At 40.6% G+C, this 18,858-nt stretch overlaps 1 protein-coding gene across 9 annotated transcripts in view; it reads left to right on the plus strand.

Annotated features, from left to right (window-relative positions):
• Positions 1-18,858, plus strand: part of LOC111251547 (uncharacterized) — a 37,784-nt gene that overhangs the window by 13,438 nt on the left and 5,488 nt on the right. For 2 of the 9 annotated variants that reach the window (XM_022808215.2, XM_086990351.1), the window contains exons 2-4: positions 10,969-11,129; positions 17,620-17,865; positions 18,311-18,483. In XM_022808215.2, coding sequence (XP_022663950.1) covers positions 11,050-11,129; positions 17,620-17,865; positions 18,311-18,483 — 499 coding nt within the window. In that variant the 5' untranslated portion in view covers positions 10,969-11,049. Of the gene's footprint in view, positions 1-1,371; positions 1,771-2,911; positions 2,935-6,795; positions 6,969-10,968; positions 11,130-11,294; positions 11,389-17,602; positions 17,866-18,310; positions 18,484-18,858 lie in introns of those variants that run through there. The other 7 variants (XM_086990349.1, XM_022808216.2, XM_022808217.2 and 4 more) reach the window with 7 other exon arrangements.

An 18,858-nucleotide genomic window follows, 5' to 3' on the forward strand; every position in this document is an offset into this window, starting at 1 on the left:
GCCGTAGAGCATGCATCAATAGTATCCCAAAATTCAGTATTTACATATGTGCTTATACAATAGATTTGTCAAATGTATGTAATAACTGCAGGCTTGTCCATGCTCAGTTTCTTACTATTGATCGGGATGCGACCAAATCTATAAAAATAAAAAAATCTAGCCTATTTTACAATCCATACACATTGAGCATTTTCAGTGGAATCAACAAGCACTCACTAGTTTGTTCCATTCTTAACCCATTCGATTGCTAGCTTCATAACGAGACATAACATCCCAAATATATAGAAAGTTCATCAGGAAAGCTTTGAAACTTTGCCTCTGGCCGTCTAGGTTAATGCATAACAGTACCGAACCTGAATTTAGAAACAATGCTAGACCTATATATATATATATATATATATATATATATATATATATACATATTCTGGAACCAACTAATCACACTTGGATTAAAAAATAAGTCTACAGTTTTTCCTTTCAATGTCAATATGTTTGAAGTTTGAGACCCGTTTCTGTGAAGGGAGAACTATCTTTGTTTGCGGACAGCTAATGGTCATCAACAATTACTAGAAAGCCGGTGTTACCTCTACAGCGATCAAATAGCGTTATGTATACTCACGTACGAGTCGGTCATGAAGATTCTTCGAAGGAAAATTAGACTAGATTTTGTTCTAACGTAGAAAAAAAAGACAGTGAGAAGAATGTCTACAGAAGACCAAAAGAAATAATCCTCGGGACGTCCGCATCATTAGAGATACGACCGTACTACGCATAGCCCGATTATTGGGACACGCTTTGTCATACAGGCCTTCATTCTCCATGAAGACTCAGCCAATACTGGCAGGAGAAGCTCCTGTCTGGGCACACGTTGCGTGACGACACGTGATTTTTTCTCGTACCTTCACCAGCGCCGACAGATTCTACCAACCAGATCCGATCATAGAACACATTATATCATACTAGCAGTAACAATCGTGGCTTTATAGCACATACTCTATACCTATACATGTATAGAAAATGGTCCAATGCCTCGAGAGAAGTACTTCAGCATTACAAGCCTTCTTCACATAAGTTTAAGCTCATCTAGAAGTGGACAGTAGACAGAAAGCAGACACCGCCGACATGCCTAAAACATCTAGCTTGTCCGCTCTTTTATTCTGTGCTCTACTACTTAAAGATCGTACCGAAGAACTGCACGAAATTGCCTCAGGCGTTTCCTGTAGTCCTACCGTTTTGATCAGTTACAGTTCTCTTTTGCAACAACAGACCGTTTTGGAAAACTTTAACGACTACAAAGTTTGAAAACATTTAGAATAAGCATGGCAACGACAAGACATGATTTAAGATTTTATTTACTGTTGATCCTTGCAGCATTCGTCAGGAGTTCCATCACAATGAGTGCGGCGAACGTAGGCGATCCTCTATTAAACCGCATAACAAATGGATAGTCACAAGCGTGAAAGCTCGCTCGGTTGATAAAGAGCTGAGTAAAACATGAAAGATGTCCAACAGAGTTCAAATGCGAATTTTAATTATAGAGCGTAGCTTGTATCCGTATAATAGTGCTAAAGCAATTGAAGTAGTAATGAAGAACAAATTAAGTTCATCGTCCGAGTGAGGTAAAAATGCTGAAGACCTAAGCCGGACACTGGCGCTGTACTAGTGAAATTGCAGTTAGAACCCGGACGGATCTGTTACACCATTAGCAGCGAAAAAGCGGTGGTTGTACAATTGGCAAAGATGCACCATTACAACGACAAATTAGCATGGGTAGGTTTCGCATATGTCATAGTATCGCCCTCTAACAAAGTGGAAGCAAAGCTAAAAATCAAGCTTCCACGAGAATACCGTATGTATTCGAACATTATAGGGATTACCTTTAAAAGAAATATGGAAATTAAAAAAGTTTTCATTTCCATATTTCTTCCATTAGAACAGGGACATTAAGTAAAAATACGAGAGTCAATCAACTAAATAAACAAATAACTCGACTTCATATTATTCTGCCCTGTGGCTAAGCACTGGATAAGACCCCTGTCCGCCAATATAAACACTAGAGATTTTCGTTCGCTTCGCAAACATCTTGGTAAAAGTGGTAGGTGACCTTAAAATGTCGGATTAAAATAGAGAGGATTGATTTTCATTAATTTTGTTCGTTGATCTTATCAAACGTTCAGTATCTATGGGCAAGCTTAAGGAAACACTGCTAAACATTATCAGTTGAAAAATACGCATTAGTGTTTTAGCACTCTGTTATTACCAAACTAACGCTGTTGGCATGAGCGTCCCTAAATATCATATTTGTTGCGTTATAGGCATATTATAAAACACCAAATGAGTTTCAGCAAGGAGAAAGATTTTTCCATAATTGGGCACACTTCGCACGGCTACATAGTAGTTGAAGGTTACGAAAAGTTGCGCAGCTTTTAAGTTAGTTCTGTTGTGTAGTATTGCTTTGGATACGCATGGCGTTTGGGACTAACAGTAGCAGCAAGCCGTGCTATGCCGTCGTAATAATACTACCTGTGATTTGAATCTATCAACTAGGCTAGCTAAAACTCTCATACATATGACGACTTACTCAGTAACAGGTTAGAATCTAGGAGTAGACAGACGATTCGTTCTGCGCGTCTAACGGCGGTGTCGGACGTACAACTACAAACATTACATAACAGTCTGGCGTCATGTTAGAACAACATAAGGATCATATTCGGTTTCAAATACGACAGCCCTTTACCTAAAATCTAATTTATTCTTTTATTTTTTTTTTGTAATTTCCATGAACGGCTAGCACTGGTCGTCCGCACGAGTGGAACCGGCGCATAAAACGATAGCACGATAAAACGGTCCGTCATTAGATCGGAGTTGATTGGATCATAGTTTTGGAAGCGTATGCTAGAGCGACGTCAGGAATTACCGTAGAAAACGCAATGAGTTGTGTACCTATTGCTTTACATAGCTAGATTGATTCAAGTTTTTTTTTTTTTTTTTATCTATTTAACAAGCCTTCCTAATGATACAATTTTTGGCTCGCTCTCGCGATATTACATAGATAGTCTATAACAAACGATGTTCTGCATAGGGTTCCTGATGACACACGAAAATGCCATCCTTTCTCAACGAGTTACCTAAATGAATATCGTATAAACTGGTTAAAGTTAAGTTTCAATCGATATGGCTGCAATCTATGATGCATTTTGTGGGCTGTATAGTTGCTGATTGACAGGCACAGGACTAGTATAGGGATTGCTACATAGATATATGCTATAATCGAAACATTTATTTGAACGCAAATCTAATTGGAGAGAACGACCTGCGTTGTATCCCTCATCGCTACCTTCCTTGGTGCAGGTAGATGAAATAAGGATTTTGAAGATCCTATCCTAATTTAGTATATGTTCGATAATCTAAAGGGCTTTTAACAATTTGTTTGCACTACTTTATTTGATCTCTAGCACCGATCGGGAACGGCTTTTGTAGTTCATGGCACAGTAAGCATTCTTTGCGCACCGTAAATATTACTGAGTAACAATAATACTAATACGAATACCACTACAGACTAGGATAGGTACCCTATAAAAATGAAAGACTGACAAATATTCACATATAACGCATCCGAGATAAAGGCTGGGCTCAAATAATGAACTACATTTGATGGGACTGTTGACATGGGTTTCGTTGTAGTGGAGTTTTAAAAATTGTAGCCCAATAGTATATTGGGTTGTATATATATATATATATATATATATATAGATCCCGTTGTATACATTATATATGTATATACAGCGGGACCATAGCATAGTGGCTTGGGATCATAGGTATAGTTGCATAATGGGACCAACCCTGATCATGTTCACGAAAGTAAACCTACAAATAGGCGTGATAAATTACAGATTTGTAACGCAAGCCATAACCTAGCTTAATGGAAAATTACTTCGAAGCTACCTCATACGAATCGTTGGACTATGATATGTGCGATTTGTGTGACTGATGGTATGTCGACAGTTATGCGTATATATAGATTTGTGTGTATACGAGGTGACGAACCAGTCTCAGTACTATTCCGCGTCCTGACCCTTCCAAGATGCACCATAACTCATTGACGTGTAATAGTATACAATCTTTTTCTGGCATTTATTATAACTATAACATAAAACATATTAACGCGGAGTCATCATGCGACCCCAGTGCGAAAGTGCTCTCGGGGGCAGAACGGTACACGTACGTATAAGTGCTATATTCAATGGCGGTAACACCTGCAGATGTCCGGTTGTATTTTTGTCAGAAGATGGTCTGCTAGTTCCCACAGCGGGCAAACGTATTCCTGTTAAACAGAATGCTGTTTCTGCTAAACTCACATCTATTATAGTTACAGGTGCACGCCAAATATTGATAAATTAAGCCCCATTTGAACCACGATGACTGGTGTCATAGAGAACGTCAATGACATAACGCCTGCCGTGACCTTTGGTGCATATCAGATCATGGAAATGACACAAGAACCCCATAAATTCATGGGGTGGCATTAAAGTTGCACAATTCGGTTAATTTTCTATGCAGGTCTGTCCTAGCGACGTTGGTTGACCGAGTTGACTTGGCAAATGACTAACAGGCGCGTATGGATAAGATCGATATTCGGCTAGGAGATCTGCCCGATTCCCGTGACATGAGATCGAGCGGACGCGACTCTAATCAGACTGGGTTATTTAGATTTTGATTTAAAGCTTCGGGATAGGATCGATACGCTGGCCAGAATTGGACTGACGTTAAATAGAGGTCCTTGTATCGAAAGCGGACCATACTGTTAGATGGACAAAGGTGTTAGACGTTGCTCAGTTATCAAAAAAATCCATGAGAAATTAAGTGCTCAAATCACTATATGTTTTAAGTCGCTTTGATGAAGATTATTGTCTCTTACAGTTATCTATTTTGCCACGAAGGTTAGGCTCCATTTAAAATAAAATATCATACATATAAAACTGTTCACGAACACGATACATCAGCTTTGTACTTGCCCATCTGTACCTGCGAAAGTTTCAGGCATCATTTTAACCACTTTCGCCAACGTACCGTGCCCTGCTGCTTGTTCTTTTCTGTTTCAATATAGCGTTACATGTGTATACGTGTACGTGTGTAGATGTCTATAAGACTCTTGCGTAATATTATCGTTACTGCTAAATGTCTGTCGCGCATCCACGTATATTCCGAGACGTGAGCCGGAGCCAGTAGCCGCGGAATCGAGTTATCGCCTATAGGGGCCTTCAGTGCCTATGGCCGAGACATACGACAGAACGGCCAGAAGCGGATGGTGGGAACGAGGCAGGGAGAAAAAGCCGAAGGCAAAAGCCTTTGACGGTTTTCGTTTCTTCGCATATGTACGAGTATTTATGATTTCTGCTTCAGATTCATCGTCTCTCTCCTACCTGTGCGACGCCAGTTTGTTGACCATACCACCTGCCAAAGCGTGGTCAAAAGACTAAACGAAATTTTGCTATCATTACCCACACGATCAGTTATTCTCGGGATCAGAAATTCAGGGCTCACTGGACGAGTCAGTAACTCGTCTAAGCAACGACAAAAAAAAGCAGAAACCAAATCTCGTTTCCCCCGCCGGACTGGTACGCATCTACGATGGCGTTTTCGCAACGGAACAGCCTCAGCGTCTTCCTCTTTTTCGTTTTTGTTGTCTTCGTCCTTCTTCATAGCTCTTAGTACCTGCTTATTACTAGCTTATCTGCTGCTTGCGGCGATGTGCACCTCACAAGCGCTCCAGCGGACCGTCTCCAGACTACCGACGACGGCTGCAGCCGGCGAAATAACGGATTGCACCGATCACTCAAGTTATTTTTCTGGTTTACATTAGTTTGCGCCTCTACGTCGCACACATTCTTCTCTCCCCTTAACCGTAGACTCTATCGTGAGCGTGCTGAACTATTTTCGCCTTCCGCGTGATTTCATGTTCTGCATGTCGTGTTTCTCTTCCATATGCTTCTCCTTCGTCGTTCTCTACTTCGGATGCGTCCGTTTCGGCAACATCAGAGCACAGATTTCCCCGCTGCCACCAGCGGCCACAACGCTACCGGCTGTATTAACCGCTTCCATTGGCATCTGTTTTTCTCCGTTGCTGGTGTAATCTAGCGACCGTGATTTCTGCCTTAATGCTCGATCCTTTCTTCGTTATGTTAGCTCGTGCTGGGTCTTTCTACTCGATTTTCATCGATGTTTCATGATGCCCTTTCTATCTTGCTCCTCCACCGTCTTGTGTAAAGTGGTTGTACAATACAAATAATGTTCCGAGAAGTTCCCCTATTGGGCAACACATTTATAGTGATTCTAGCTTGTTTAGCGATGCGACAAATTACCCTACCATAGAGGGTTTTTGAAAGTGCGGCACCATAACTAATAGTGTTACTTTTCAAATTGAACCTTACGTAGATTTGTAGCCTATTGTTCGTCCGTTATGGGGACCCCATCGTATTTATTTGCCAAACGTTCACAAACTAACATCGTCAGAATAACAGTAGTCTCTATTAAGTTTGCACTGTTACTATGCCTAATGCCTAACCTCTGTGCTATTCTGTTTGCCTTTCGTGGCTAAATGATCGTGAATTAGTTTCTTTTGCTATTGCACACATTTGTGAAAGCCGTTTTTACTATCAAGTTTTCATATAGCTATATCGCGACGTCTCAGTATATAAAAAATATGTTATATTAGCTTTTTCAATGGCTTTTCGGCCGTCGAGTAGATTGATATATTTTGCTCAACGCAAATTTATATTACGACTCATTTTCTAGTAAACGTGATTGAAAGAGAACGTAACTACGAAGGTACAGGTAGAGAACGTAGCGGATTCAAAGCATGCAGAGGAAGTTCAGCTTGCCAGCAGCGTAAATGGCGCATGTTACAACGAGATTAACAAATCATGGGAACCAGTGGTATCAGGCGCAGTATCGGGCTAAATTGAAACGTATGTATATTTATTACTCGTTGTTTCATTTTTTTCGTCCTTTAATCACATCTTCGTTCTTCTATGTCTCCAATACTGCCCTAGATGCTATCGACAATGGATAGCATTGATTGTTCCGAACGTTACGTCACGAGTGCAATTTCCTTAACGAGCCTTCTTATCTAGTTAAGGCTTTTAAATATGCTTTCCTATTTGGTTAACAGTGGCGATTTAGCTCGCCTTCAGCGATATTTTCTACGGTTAGATCTTGATTAACTTGCGCTCAAGAAAGGAAAACTGAGTATAGCTGAATCTTTATTACCTACCCCGTTTAGTTTTCTAAGAGTTACTTAATAATTACAACTTTGATTTGCTCGTACACAAGCTTCATGTTCCCGCAACGCTAATTATATATAGAATTCGTAAATTTGAACGGTCAACTTTCCGTAACCAGTAGTTTATTATTTCCTCGATTCATGGCAGTGTCACATTTTTAGTCTCCTATGCCGATTTTGCCTGCGCTTTGTGCCTGAACTGTGTCCTATTTATAAATTATTCACATGTATGGTATTGCGTTGAGAAGGAAGCGCATTGGGTAAAGTCGAAAGTACATTTGCTTTCTGGTAAGAAATAGCCACCTTGAGATTTTACGAACTATGCGACCTTAACTCTTCGGTGCAGCGTTCATTTCCTATTGGTCTATTTTGCACGTTGCTGTCGACATTCTGCTTCTTGACAATTTACCCGACACAGACGTGTACGACACATGTAACTAGTGTTCCCTAATTTAGTAAATCTTTGCATCGCCAATATCTTTTTACATCGCCTCCTCACCGCCTAGTTGTTATCATTATGGTCTCGATGGATGTGGCTACAATTTCTTATTGCACGCAAAAGTTACATCTCGCCCCTTCTGTTCCTTGACGCAAAATTATTTAATTTCAAATTTAACGTACACTCGAATTTACCTTCTCCCGGTTGCCCTATACGCATTGCAGTCTACACATAGAAAAATTACAGACCTGTACCTTCCATCGCATGCGCTGCTATGAAACAGAGAAAATCATTAACACAATGAATAGTCAAGTACGGCATATATTTTAACCCTAAAGTGAGTGAAATAAAACCATTTGTGCCTGCTTTCTAATGTCATGCTTCACTCTCTCAGTGATAACAACTGCCCCATGTGCAACAACAAATTGAATAGGATTCTATTATTCGTTTAGGATAGCATCCGAGTTGTGAATGCTCGATTCTATGGATAGTGCACCAGCACCGCTGATCCATAGCGGAAGACAGACTCCGGTCTCTTGGGTATCTTTGTATACTATAAATTTATTTCTAAACGCTACGTAACGTATATCAATAATCCGTAGCTAGATAACGGCCGCCTCGTATTTCCACAGGGCGATAGCTGATATTTATGCACATCATTCAATTTGCAGCGCTTGCCGCTTCAATTGATTGATTCTTTTTTTCGTTACGTAATGTCCTAGGTAATGTCCTATATATGTCGGCTTTCTTATCGTTATAAGCCCTAGTGATTTTTTTATTTATGCTTATCATCTCTTTACTCCACTAGAGGATATGGCTCAGCAAAGTAGTGATCAACATCGGCGAGACAGAGCCCAGGAATTGTCTGTTTTTGTTATGAAGTCTCAAAACAACGCAGCGCCTCGATGAGTTTCTCTCGTGGTTATAGCCTTTCAAACGGTATTATTGGATGATACATGATCACGTTCGACGATCGTGATGATAATGGGCGATCTCGACAAAGGTCGTGCAGCCCAATATGCTCTGGCCCGACTGATTTGATCCGATCTAAATGCCAGCCACTTCTCCTCTCTCGTTTTGAAAGGCTTATAAAAGGCAATTATATGAAGATGTCCTTCGTAGTCATCAGCGGATGGATACTAAAATTCTTCATAAATACGTTTCGATTCTAATGGTCAGGACACGACCAGTCATTTGAAAACGTACTGTCAGAGCAGAACTGAAGACTTAGAGAGTCAGGTTCGACAATCTTCCTGTGGACGTTTCGCAAAAACGATATCAGATACCGAACAGCCAACATCGATGGCGCTATTACATACGCACACACTCGTAGCGCCATCAGAATATGGGCGTACATAGTAAAGGCTCAAAAAGTAAATATATAGAGGTTTAGTGTCTGAAATACACCGTTAGCATCTATAGGCATACGATCTAAATATACGATAGAAAATCGAGTTTTACGTCCCGTAATACTGTTTTAATTAAGCATTGCGTGACACGGTCGACCCCTCGAAGTGTGTCCACGTTCGGCTTTCAGCTTAGGCACGTGCCGTTAAACTTATTAGCTTAACACGTAACCACCCTACCATCACTTCTGCTAATTATTGCAGTGTGAATCTATGGCTTTTCCTTGTATATCATTGTTTTCCCGAGTTATTACAGGCTTAAGGAGGTAGTGAGGTCCATCTGTACCCCAATGAATTAGCCTTCAAGCCAAGTGTAGTATGTAGCAGCACTCGTAACCCCGGTTGGGTATATTAACGGGATGAGGAAGAAGCATATCCGCATAGTCAATTATGCATATTGCTTCGAGCCACGTTGAGCGTCGCAAGCTTTTAGAATCGCCGCATATCTATATGGTACACTGCTTTATATATGTCAGCATGATTATGGATTCAAGAGTCAAATCGAACGGCTAGTTTAATTGCTTTAAGCTACCGTAACTCGTCGGTCTGCGAATAGTCCGTAGAGGCAATATCTATCAATTAGTAAGCTTTTCCTTTCATTTTTTTTAAGTAAGATACATTTTTTGGCTACGCCAACTTAATTTTTTGCCTTTTCTTAACTTTCCATCAGGCGCTCTGTTTGACTGATCATATTCGCACTGTGGCGTAGATCCGAACGTTGCAATACGGGAGCGACGCGTCGGCAGAAAGTCAGAAAAATATAATAGCAACCCGGTCAGTACGACAACAAAACTCGAAGAGCAGAACTTACAGTGGCGCCCTAACTACTCATATACTGACATATTGAACCGTTTTTCTGGGTATATATATATATATATATATATATATAGATATACATATATGTGTTACACAGTTGTGTGCTCCACGATAGCTGGTGTTGTTTTAGCCCCTTGGGCAAGTTTACGTTCACTTAATTCTGGATACGTCTTCTTTTATAAATTGGTCGTCGCCGAAACAGCGGTCGTGGCGACGGCAAAGTCGATCAGAAAATCAGTCGCCGTACTGTTTATTTTTCTTGTTGATGGTCTGAGAACCTACTGACACAGAAACGGGAGACACAGACAGCAGAAGAAAGCGCGTAGGCTTCGTCAGAGGCCGGAGGTTAAAGGGAGACTAGTGAAAGCATCGGGTAAAAGGCGCACAAGCTGATTTAAAGGACAAGTCAAAAGCCAAAAAAAACACGTTGAATTATGCCGAAGTAGCCACAGAGTGAGTCAGAATACCTGTTCCCTCTTAAATTTCTCCAACCTTCACATGAACTTATTTGGGACATGTAATCAAACCATTTTATGATGAAACGAATTCATGTTAACACTGAAACGGATATGGATCAACGACAGCGCTGCCGTGTTCGTCTATAAGTTGCTTACAATCCAAGCTTTTCTCAATATATGATGAAAATAATGCTATTACTACAAACCCAAAGAACTTCTAACCGTGGATGCATTCTATATGTGTAGAGACAAGGTTTTTTCCGTACCCCCAACGTACGGAACCCGACGGGGAGTTTGAAATATATTTGAGAAAAAGAAGAAATATGGTAAAAGTGTGAAATCTGATTGGTTTATCGGAAAAGAAAATGCAAAACAACTATAAGCGGTCTACTGGAAACGATTTTATATTTGGCCCACAACCTAGTGAGAACGTAGTACTATTTTATAGACTTCGTCATCGCAACAGAGTTGGAATTATTGATACATAGCCCACAGAGACATAATAAATGTGAAATAATACGATATTATTTAACCTCAAAACATATTATATTTGTAATTAATTTCCAGGAAAAGCCACATATGGGTATTCTGTGAGAAACAAGTCATCCGTCTTCTCGAAGTGCAAAGGGATAACAATAAAACACGAAAATGTACCAAATTAGTGTTGAAACATCGACTCCGATCGGTCTTTTATACCATTCTAACCTAGGCAACACCACCGCGCTGCTGTGAGTATTTGTGGTGTCCTTATTATAAGTTTCCTTATAATTATTTTATGTGAATCAAATTGATGTAGGCTATCGTTGCCAACCCATGTCCGGTCACAATTTCACGCCACTGGCAAATAGGCAGGATTTTCATTACCTTAAGTATTCTACTAATTTTATAATTCTAGCGACAAAAACTTTTGTATCGGAGTCTCTTCGAGTACACTTTGTGTATGGTGCTGACATGCTCAACACTGGCGCTTATCATGCTAAATTGTGGGTAAGATCATATTTGCTTTTTTACGGGACCCCAGGAACTACACTTGTGCACGTAGTATAGGACTCATTTCACTGGAATACTATCTATTTAAACTAAGTATCCCAACCTGAGGTATAGTGAAGGCCATCGAACCCTTAAAGTCAGTCGATAGAATCGCGTCATTTCAGTAGAACTTTACTTCGAAAGAAATGGTATACTCCGCTGGCCGCCTAGGTGGTTCAACAAATTACAAGCACCTATATCTAACTAGAAAAACTTAGTCACTGAAATGTAAATCCTTTAGCATAGAATCGACCTGTAATAGGACCTCCTTGAATATGTAGAGTCGATTTCGACACTTAAGAAGCGGCTCTCGGCCTATGGCTGTGGTAGACGACGTACGGGTGATGGTCCGTCTATTTCAGTGTATTGAAGTGCAGCAAAAATCATTTGATAGATATCCCGTTGTTTGGCTTTACGTCTGATTCGGATTGCACTTCCCTCGGTATGAGCTTGGATATTTTTACTGGAATTGCCGTGTTGCATTAACTGACTTGGTATGCAAAGTATATATCTCTATTTTGTAATCCCTATGGTGCCATAGTGTACCAGTCACTTACGTCATGCATATATGTCTTTAGTAATCCATGACGATGCATCAGGTGAGAGAAAGGTTTAAATCTGTAAACGAAGCCCGCTTGAATCATTTGCGCATTACGGTAGATCTTTTCGAGTAGAGACTTGTGATGCCAATCGATCAAGAATTATATCGTACCGTATCGATTATCGTACCGTAGCGCTGGAGTGCGAAAAATAGATTTCGTTGTGCTTCTACGATAGTTGGTTGAATAAGGCAGAATAAATGTACGCGGCTGTATGTAAATAACAGCTTATAATACAGGCTCACGTCCAATCATTCACTGATCGCCTGACAACATAATACGAACCATAGAAATTAAGCGACTACACTACTGCATTAAATTCTTTTTTTTTTTATTTTATAGAATATCTGTGAGCGTTTGTGTGGTGTGGCTTACTGCATTTAACTTAATATAGAATTCAAGCTATACTAGTTTAGGCGCATGTACCTCTCCATAAGTTAAACTGGCTTGATTCGTCTCTTCGCTTGGCCGCAAAATGTCAAAGGTTCACGTTTGGCTATTGTTCGAATCACAAATTCAGTGTCGGATGATACCTTGCTGGTCTATGAATTTTTCACGTTTTGCGTCATTGCGGCACTTTAGATAATTTTTCTCTTGGTTTGTAACGAACGTTCACCGAACGCTGTCGGACTCGCTAGCTGCCCTTTCGCGTACTTCTCATTTTTCGCCCGTCCGATATGCTTTTCGACCGTCTACGCTATCCATTCCGTCCTCATCTCTCTGTGGCTTTTGAGGTTTCGTCGCTTTTTGCCTGATTATATAACATGGCTTTCCGACGCCCGTTCACCGTACGATTCAGTTGCTTTTTCCATTGAGATAATCGTCAGTCGACTTCATCAACAACGGAAAAACGATGACGACTTGTATGCTTTTGTGGCACGCGTACTTCTCTCCCGTTCTTTCCCTGCGCCTTCAGCCCTCGACGACAACGACGATAATGGCTGCTAATAGTACTGTGCTCAGCGAAGGTTTTCTTCAGAGGTGCCACCTCAGACTACGATCACTTGGGCATAGTCGGTCTGCGTTCAGCACAGAGATTCTTGATAGACGCTATTCGACGGGATAGCTCGACGATGGGCTGTAATATAACGTCGTCACGCAAGCTCCAGAACTACAGAATGAAAACGAAGAGTTTTCAGTTATTGTAGTGATAGCAACTGGTGGCCATTGCTGCTTGAACGTTTTTCGGTGGATGTAAGTCAACAAATTCGTACGGATCACTCTGATTCGTACGGGATATTGTTCGGTTGACGGCTACGAATGCACTGATTAATAACTTAGTAAAGTTACCAATCGCTTCAGATCGAACATCGATGGGCGCGCTCATACGCATGTACGAGCTAGCGGAACGACGATTCGTCAATGTGAGAACGAAAAGCATTATTACACAAAAAAATATTTGCACAATTGCGGTAATTCTTATGACCGGACCCACAATATACTGAATGAGAAATGATTTAACGGATGAATATGGTAATATGTAATTTTTTTACTATACATTTGCCTTATTTGATGTTCTCTATTTACCACTGCGCAGAAGACAACATGCGATCCTTTCTAATAATACGTCCTTAGCATCTCCTAAATGCAACACGACTCTGTTCATAGTCCAATAAACCATCTCTAATCATTGATGCCATAGACCTGTGTTGTGCAATAATAATAATAATAGTATCAATAAGAATAATTTTTAATATTATATATGCCTGCCATAGACCAACCGTTAATACAGACCTGGGCATTATCCACACGCCCGATCTGTCCGTGTATATTTACGATACATTTTCTCATCTGCAACCCGAAGCACGATCGTGTCCGCCCGTCTTTCCAGTTCACGTCTTTACGGCCATCTGTGGCAATATTCTGCTGCAGCAGCTACGGCCCCAAATGGAATGGGCAAAACAAAGAATGATCTAGGTGCATTTCGCCGTCTCTGTCGTCGCTAGTGAAGGCAGAGCGTCTCCTTCGGCGTCAGCTCCGGTTCCGTCGCTTGTTGCGTCGGAGAAACCTGCAAAACGGACCACTGCAGGACAGTAGGAGTAGAAGCCAATGGCCACTAAAGCCATTTGGTTGTCTTTTGAAGTGGCTTGCCTACTTGCTTTTTCACACGACAAATTGAACGTTCTTTCTTCTTCCCGTTCAAACCGCGACGTTCCCGGCCACCTGGCCGTGTGCTCGATGCTGTCGTTTTCGCAGTGGCGGATGGATAGTATCTTCACCATTGCGACTATTCTTGTTATCGTTACTGCTATGAAACGTACTTCGCGAGGTAAATGCCCACTCCCCACCATCCTCCTCCGCAAAACGGTTACAGTCCCACAAGTGCAGAAGCATGCTTATGTGTCTGAACACTATGATCACTGTCATTAGCTGACGTCACGAGATCAAGATGAGGTGAAATCTATGTTGGCTGGACAACTGGCCGTCACTCAACCAAAAACAGCACCAGCTAACGCCGAGATGTTGGACAACGTTGCGGACGACGCAATTGACCCGTTTTTTTAAGCACGTTATTGGTGTGAGCTTTGTAGTAAAGAGAACCATCTGCTATATATACTCACACGTTATTCCATCACTTGGCTATAGACACAACTGCTATAGTGGCAAAAAGCAGCTATGATTCTGAATATTGCCGATCGCGGGCAGCCGAACATTAAGTAACGTAGTTTATTGACATTTTGATCACAGAGGGGCTCAGTGCAGGCTACGAAAATACGACTTTTGCGGATTACCAGTTCCTCTGCCGCCGAACCCAGGAATCGTGTGATGCAAAAAGATGGGCCAATGTTTTAGTATGAAGCATGTAAGCCTGTTTATATATAGCACACGTAAACGTAGGTCGGCAGTGTTAAGTATAACCGTTCTTAGCGAAGTTGTGTCTTCAATTATGCTAAACTTAATTTCAATAGAAGCATACATACACATGTGTTGTTTGTCACTAGTCCGTTTAATAAAATAATGTATACGAGTAGGACTAAACGAATCGGATGATCAACGCTCCCATGTTATGCCCGTGTATCAATATGCCTAATAAATCTAGATAAGCTGCTGCATGGCAGAATGCACTTCACAAGCTGACGAGACTTCAGATGAGGCGGCACCCAACTTCAGAACATCAATAGCTTTATGATAGGTCCAAAGAAACTTACCTTCGTAATATATATTCCAGCTTCCATTTCATTAAACACTGTACAAATTGTTGTAGATAAAAACAATATAGTGTTTCTAAAAGATTACTAATCGTATCGATAATATTTGGATTTTGCTATGGACCAACGTTATTCATGGTAAAATAGGTCGTCACATATGCAAGACAACATGGACCCTTTACCTTGTGTAAAATGTGAAAGAAAATGCCATACACGTAATGTTGCAGGACAAGCCACACTTCCAAACGCTCGACCTTATCGACCATATTATGAAAAAAGGCCCGCTAACCTATACTGTAAGTGTGACATCTAGAAAGTTAGCTTTGTCCTATTAAACATTTATTATCTAAAATGAGAAGCTTTGTCCTTCCCTGTATTTCCATTGACATAAACTTTTCTTGAATTAAAAATGTGTTTCCAATCAATACTCTGCGCAATCCTTGCGCTCTACGTTTTCGTCGTGCACGAGGTCGGATCGAGGGGTGAAGGGGGAGACGAGGTGAATGCAGATGTTTATGTGCCGACAGCTACTTTGGCTGTGCGAGCGTGGTTGCCTTGTTTTTGCTGTCGTTGTTGCTTGTGTTGTTATTGTTGTTGTCATGGTATGGCGATTAGCTGGTACGGGGTACATGTTATTGACGCGTTACATAATCCAGAAAAACCGACCTTGTCCGACTTGTTTGCGGCCGCCACTTCGGAGAACGTGCGCGTCTGTTCGTCTACGAAATACGGCATCTCCGGCCTTGACTCTGACGCCGGGGAAAGGCGACAACCGTTATGGCCGCAAAAGCCACAGTAAAATTCGAGTGATTACAACAGCAACTCGTTAACAAAAATATAATAAAGCGCTCCGACTACAACAAGCGCAGTAAACAGCGAGTGAAATAATGACGAATCGAGCAGAATTTTCGAAAAAAAAAGCTCACGGGCGCAATATGCAACAATAAACTAGAAACAGATAGTGATTACCGTTCATGCTGCAAACGGGGAGAACTTTGTGCTCATCAACGATCCGTCCTCGTCGTACAAATGTTGAGTTACGTTAGCCTATACAAAGTTACGTTTTGACGGATTCATTGTTCGGTTTCGAATTGTTGCCAAAGTCCATTGTGTATCAGTTTTCAGAATAATGCACCAGAAAAAGCAACATATGTTTACAAATGTCGCCTTTTTTCTAAAACGGTCACACACATATCTTTCGTATATTTTTTGCCACAGCATGGTATGACCTAATCTATATACATTAAATGTTTTTACGACAGCTTATAGGTTAAGTGAAAACATGGGCTTGAACTCAATCTAATAGCTTTATACATACATTTATATATATGAGCGGGCTACATAAATCGTTCCACATATCCAATTGATTTAAAACTATTATAAAGTAATCATTACACTTACGAAGAGACGTCGACCTATCGATTGACAGCTCTGAACAAATATAAAGGGTTTCTGGGTCGACGTGGAGGTTTTTGCAATCTCGTTGCAAGCGCCAGCTGCTTTTGGTCATAGTTGAAAAACGTTGATTTGATCGTCATCTAGATATGTTTTAGATATTTTTTTTTATGCTCTTTAGCAAGTTCTATGGGCAGCGCTGTGACCATGGCTTTGATGACTGGCCACTTTCACGCCTCACTGAATACATGAAATAATATGTGAGTTTCTGGCATTTAGATATATGATGGCAAACAATTTGGTATGAACTTACAATTAAGGGGGCAAGGCAAATGCTCTGAACGCGTTCTCTGTGGAATGGAACTTCCATTCAAACATTACCAATAGAATGTAATAGAAGGGTCTATCACTGTTAAATATTGGATCCGTATGTATTGATTTGATAAGGGGCGAAAGAAAACAAAGCAGACTAATTGAGATTAGCCATCAAACACGGTAATAGTCGGCCATAACTCTAAGCTTAGCATATACGAAGTTACAAATACTTGGCCAAGCTAACAATTGCCTCTAGCAATTTTACTCGTAAAAAAATTCAAGCATCATCGATATTTTCTACACTGCAAACATACGGAATTGATTTTTTTAATACTAAAACGACTGTCTTAACCACCGAACTTTTTATATCGGATTGGTACGGTTTAAATGGAATGCGAAAAACCAGCTTCATGGTAAAGAACTAATCTAAATAAAAAATATTTGACAAATAAAACAACTGTCTAGTAAAACTATAATAAAAGTATTTCGTACATTAAACTGGCATTCGATAAAACAGATATAATTCTATTTAAAAAGTGAGTATTGAACTGATAAAAAATTAACCAATCATATCAGGATTATTACATATTTTGCCGACAACAAGTGCTTTTATTGTAACTGATTTATTTACATCAAGGAATAGATAGTTGTTTCTATAAGAAAAAAAAAAAAAAAAAATCCGTTGAAATGAACGTGCTTCTCTAATCGTTGCAGTCATGACACGTTTTTAGGCAACTTCCCCTTGAAGCTGCGCTACCCTCCGCATTACCATTGTCGCAAGCCCATTCAATGGACCCAAATCTTCAGCACACCATCGAGCTGCAACAAGCATCTTTACGTTCAGCTCATGCTCTGGGCTTCTGGATCATTGGGGTCATCCTCTTGGCCATTTCGGCCTCTACTGGACTGCTTGTATGCAGAAGTCCCCGGGGCACGGGACGTCGTGTCACTGCAAACGGGACGATGCTAAGGGGAATGTAAGTGAATCTTGCTGACATGTATTAAATAATACATTTCATAATAGATGCTACACGGTTTGTGAGATTCAAATTGTTTTATATATATTTCACAAATAAGAACTTAAGGAACGTTGTTCGTTAGTAAAAGATCCAGAAATTCTACTCAGCCAAACTCCGAAATGTTGTGCTCATAATAATTAAGCTTATACCGATATCGAATAGGGAATCCGCAGTGTCCTTTTGGTGTGGCAGGCTATGATCCGTACCGCAGACTGATAATGTTGATAATAACGGCGTATAACACGAACGCTACGGTCGTACGCCATAGTATCAGTATTGAGGTAGATGAAATCGAAATTTACACGCAATTTGAAGTTTGATGTCGGTAACAACAGCGGGAAAACTCAGTAAGTTAGTGTGCGTATTTAAATCCAGACACTCTTTTAAACGCTGTGAATTTCAGTTGGAGTGGCACTAGCCAAAGCTTAACTCTGCCATTTTGTAGCTCTGCAGCACGTACCTTTTCTAAGGAGCGCGAATTCTGCGCTGTATGCAGGCTTCATCTTCAGGATGTTAAGCAATCAACCACAGTTTTCGCACCTCAGAGATCGCAGTCCTTATCAACGATATCCTATGGTGAGTAACCTAGACATGTTTTGTTTTGTGAGATGTGTATTTACAGACAAATATATAGGTGATCTTGTCCGCTGATCCATCTTTTCGCAGAGCAGGGTCTGGATATTTTAGCGTCCTTTTTTTTTGCTAATTTAATTTACTTATTGACTGTTGTGTCCCTCTGCTTATAACCAGACGCAATAAATATCAACTAAAGTATGTATTCACACATTTCGCTACACCTAGATAAGAGATTGCCGTTGCATGCGCATTCATATTTAGATAATTCTAGTTATCTCGATTCTAGGCAGCCTGCGGCTGGTTCAATACAAGAACTCATCTTGTTTCGAAACGTAAGCCTCTATACCACCGTATCGATTTACTACGACACTCGTA

The sequence above is a fragment of the Varroa destructor genome, unplaced genomic scaffold, assembly GCF_002443255.2.
Source record: "Varroa destructor unplaced genomic scaffold, Vdes_3.0 BEIS01000005.1, whole genome shotgun sequence".
Classification (NCBI taxonomy): domain Eukaryota; kingdom Metazoa; phylum Arthropoda; class Arachnida; order Mesostigmata; family Varroidae; genus Varroa; species Varroa destructor.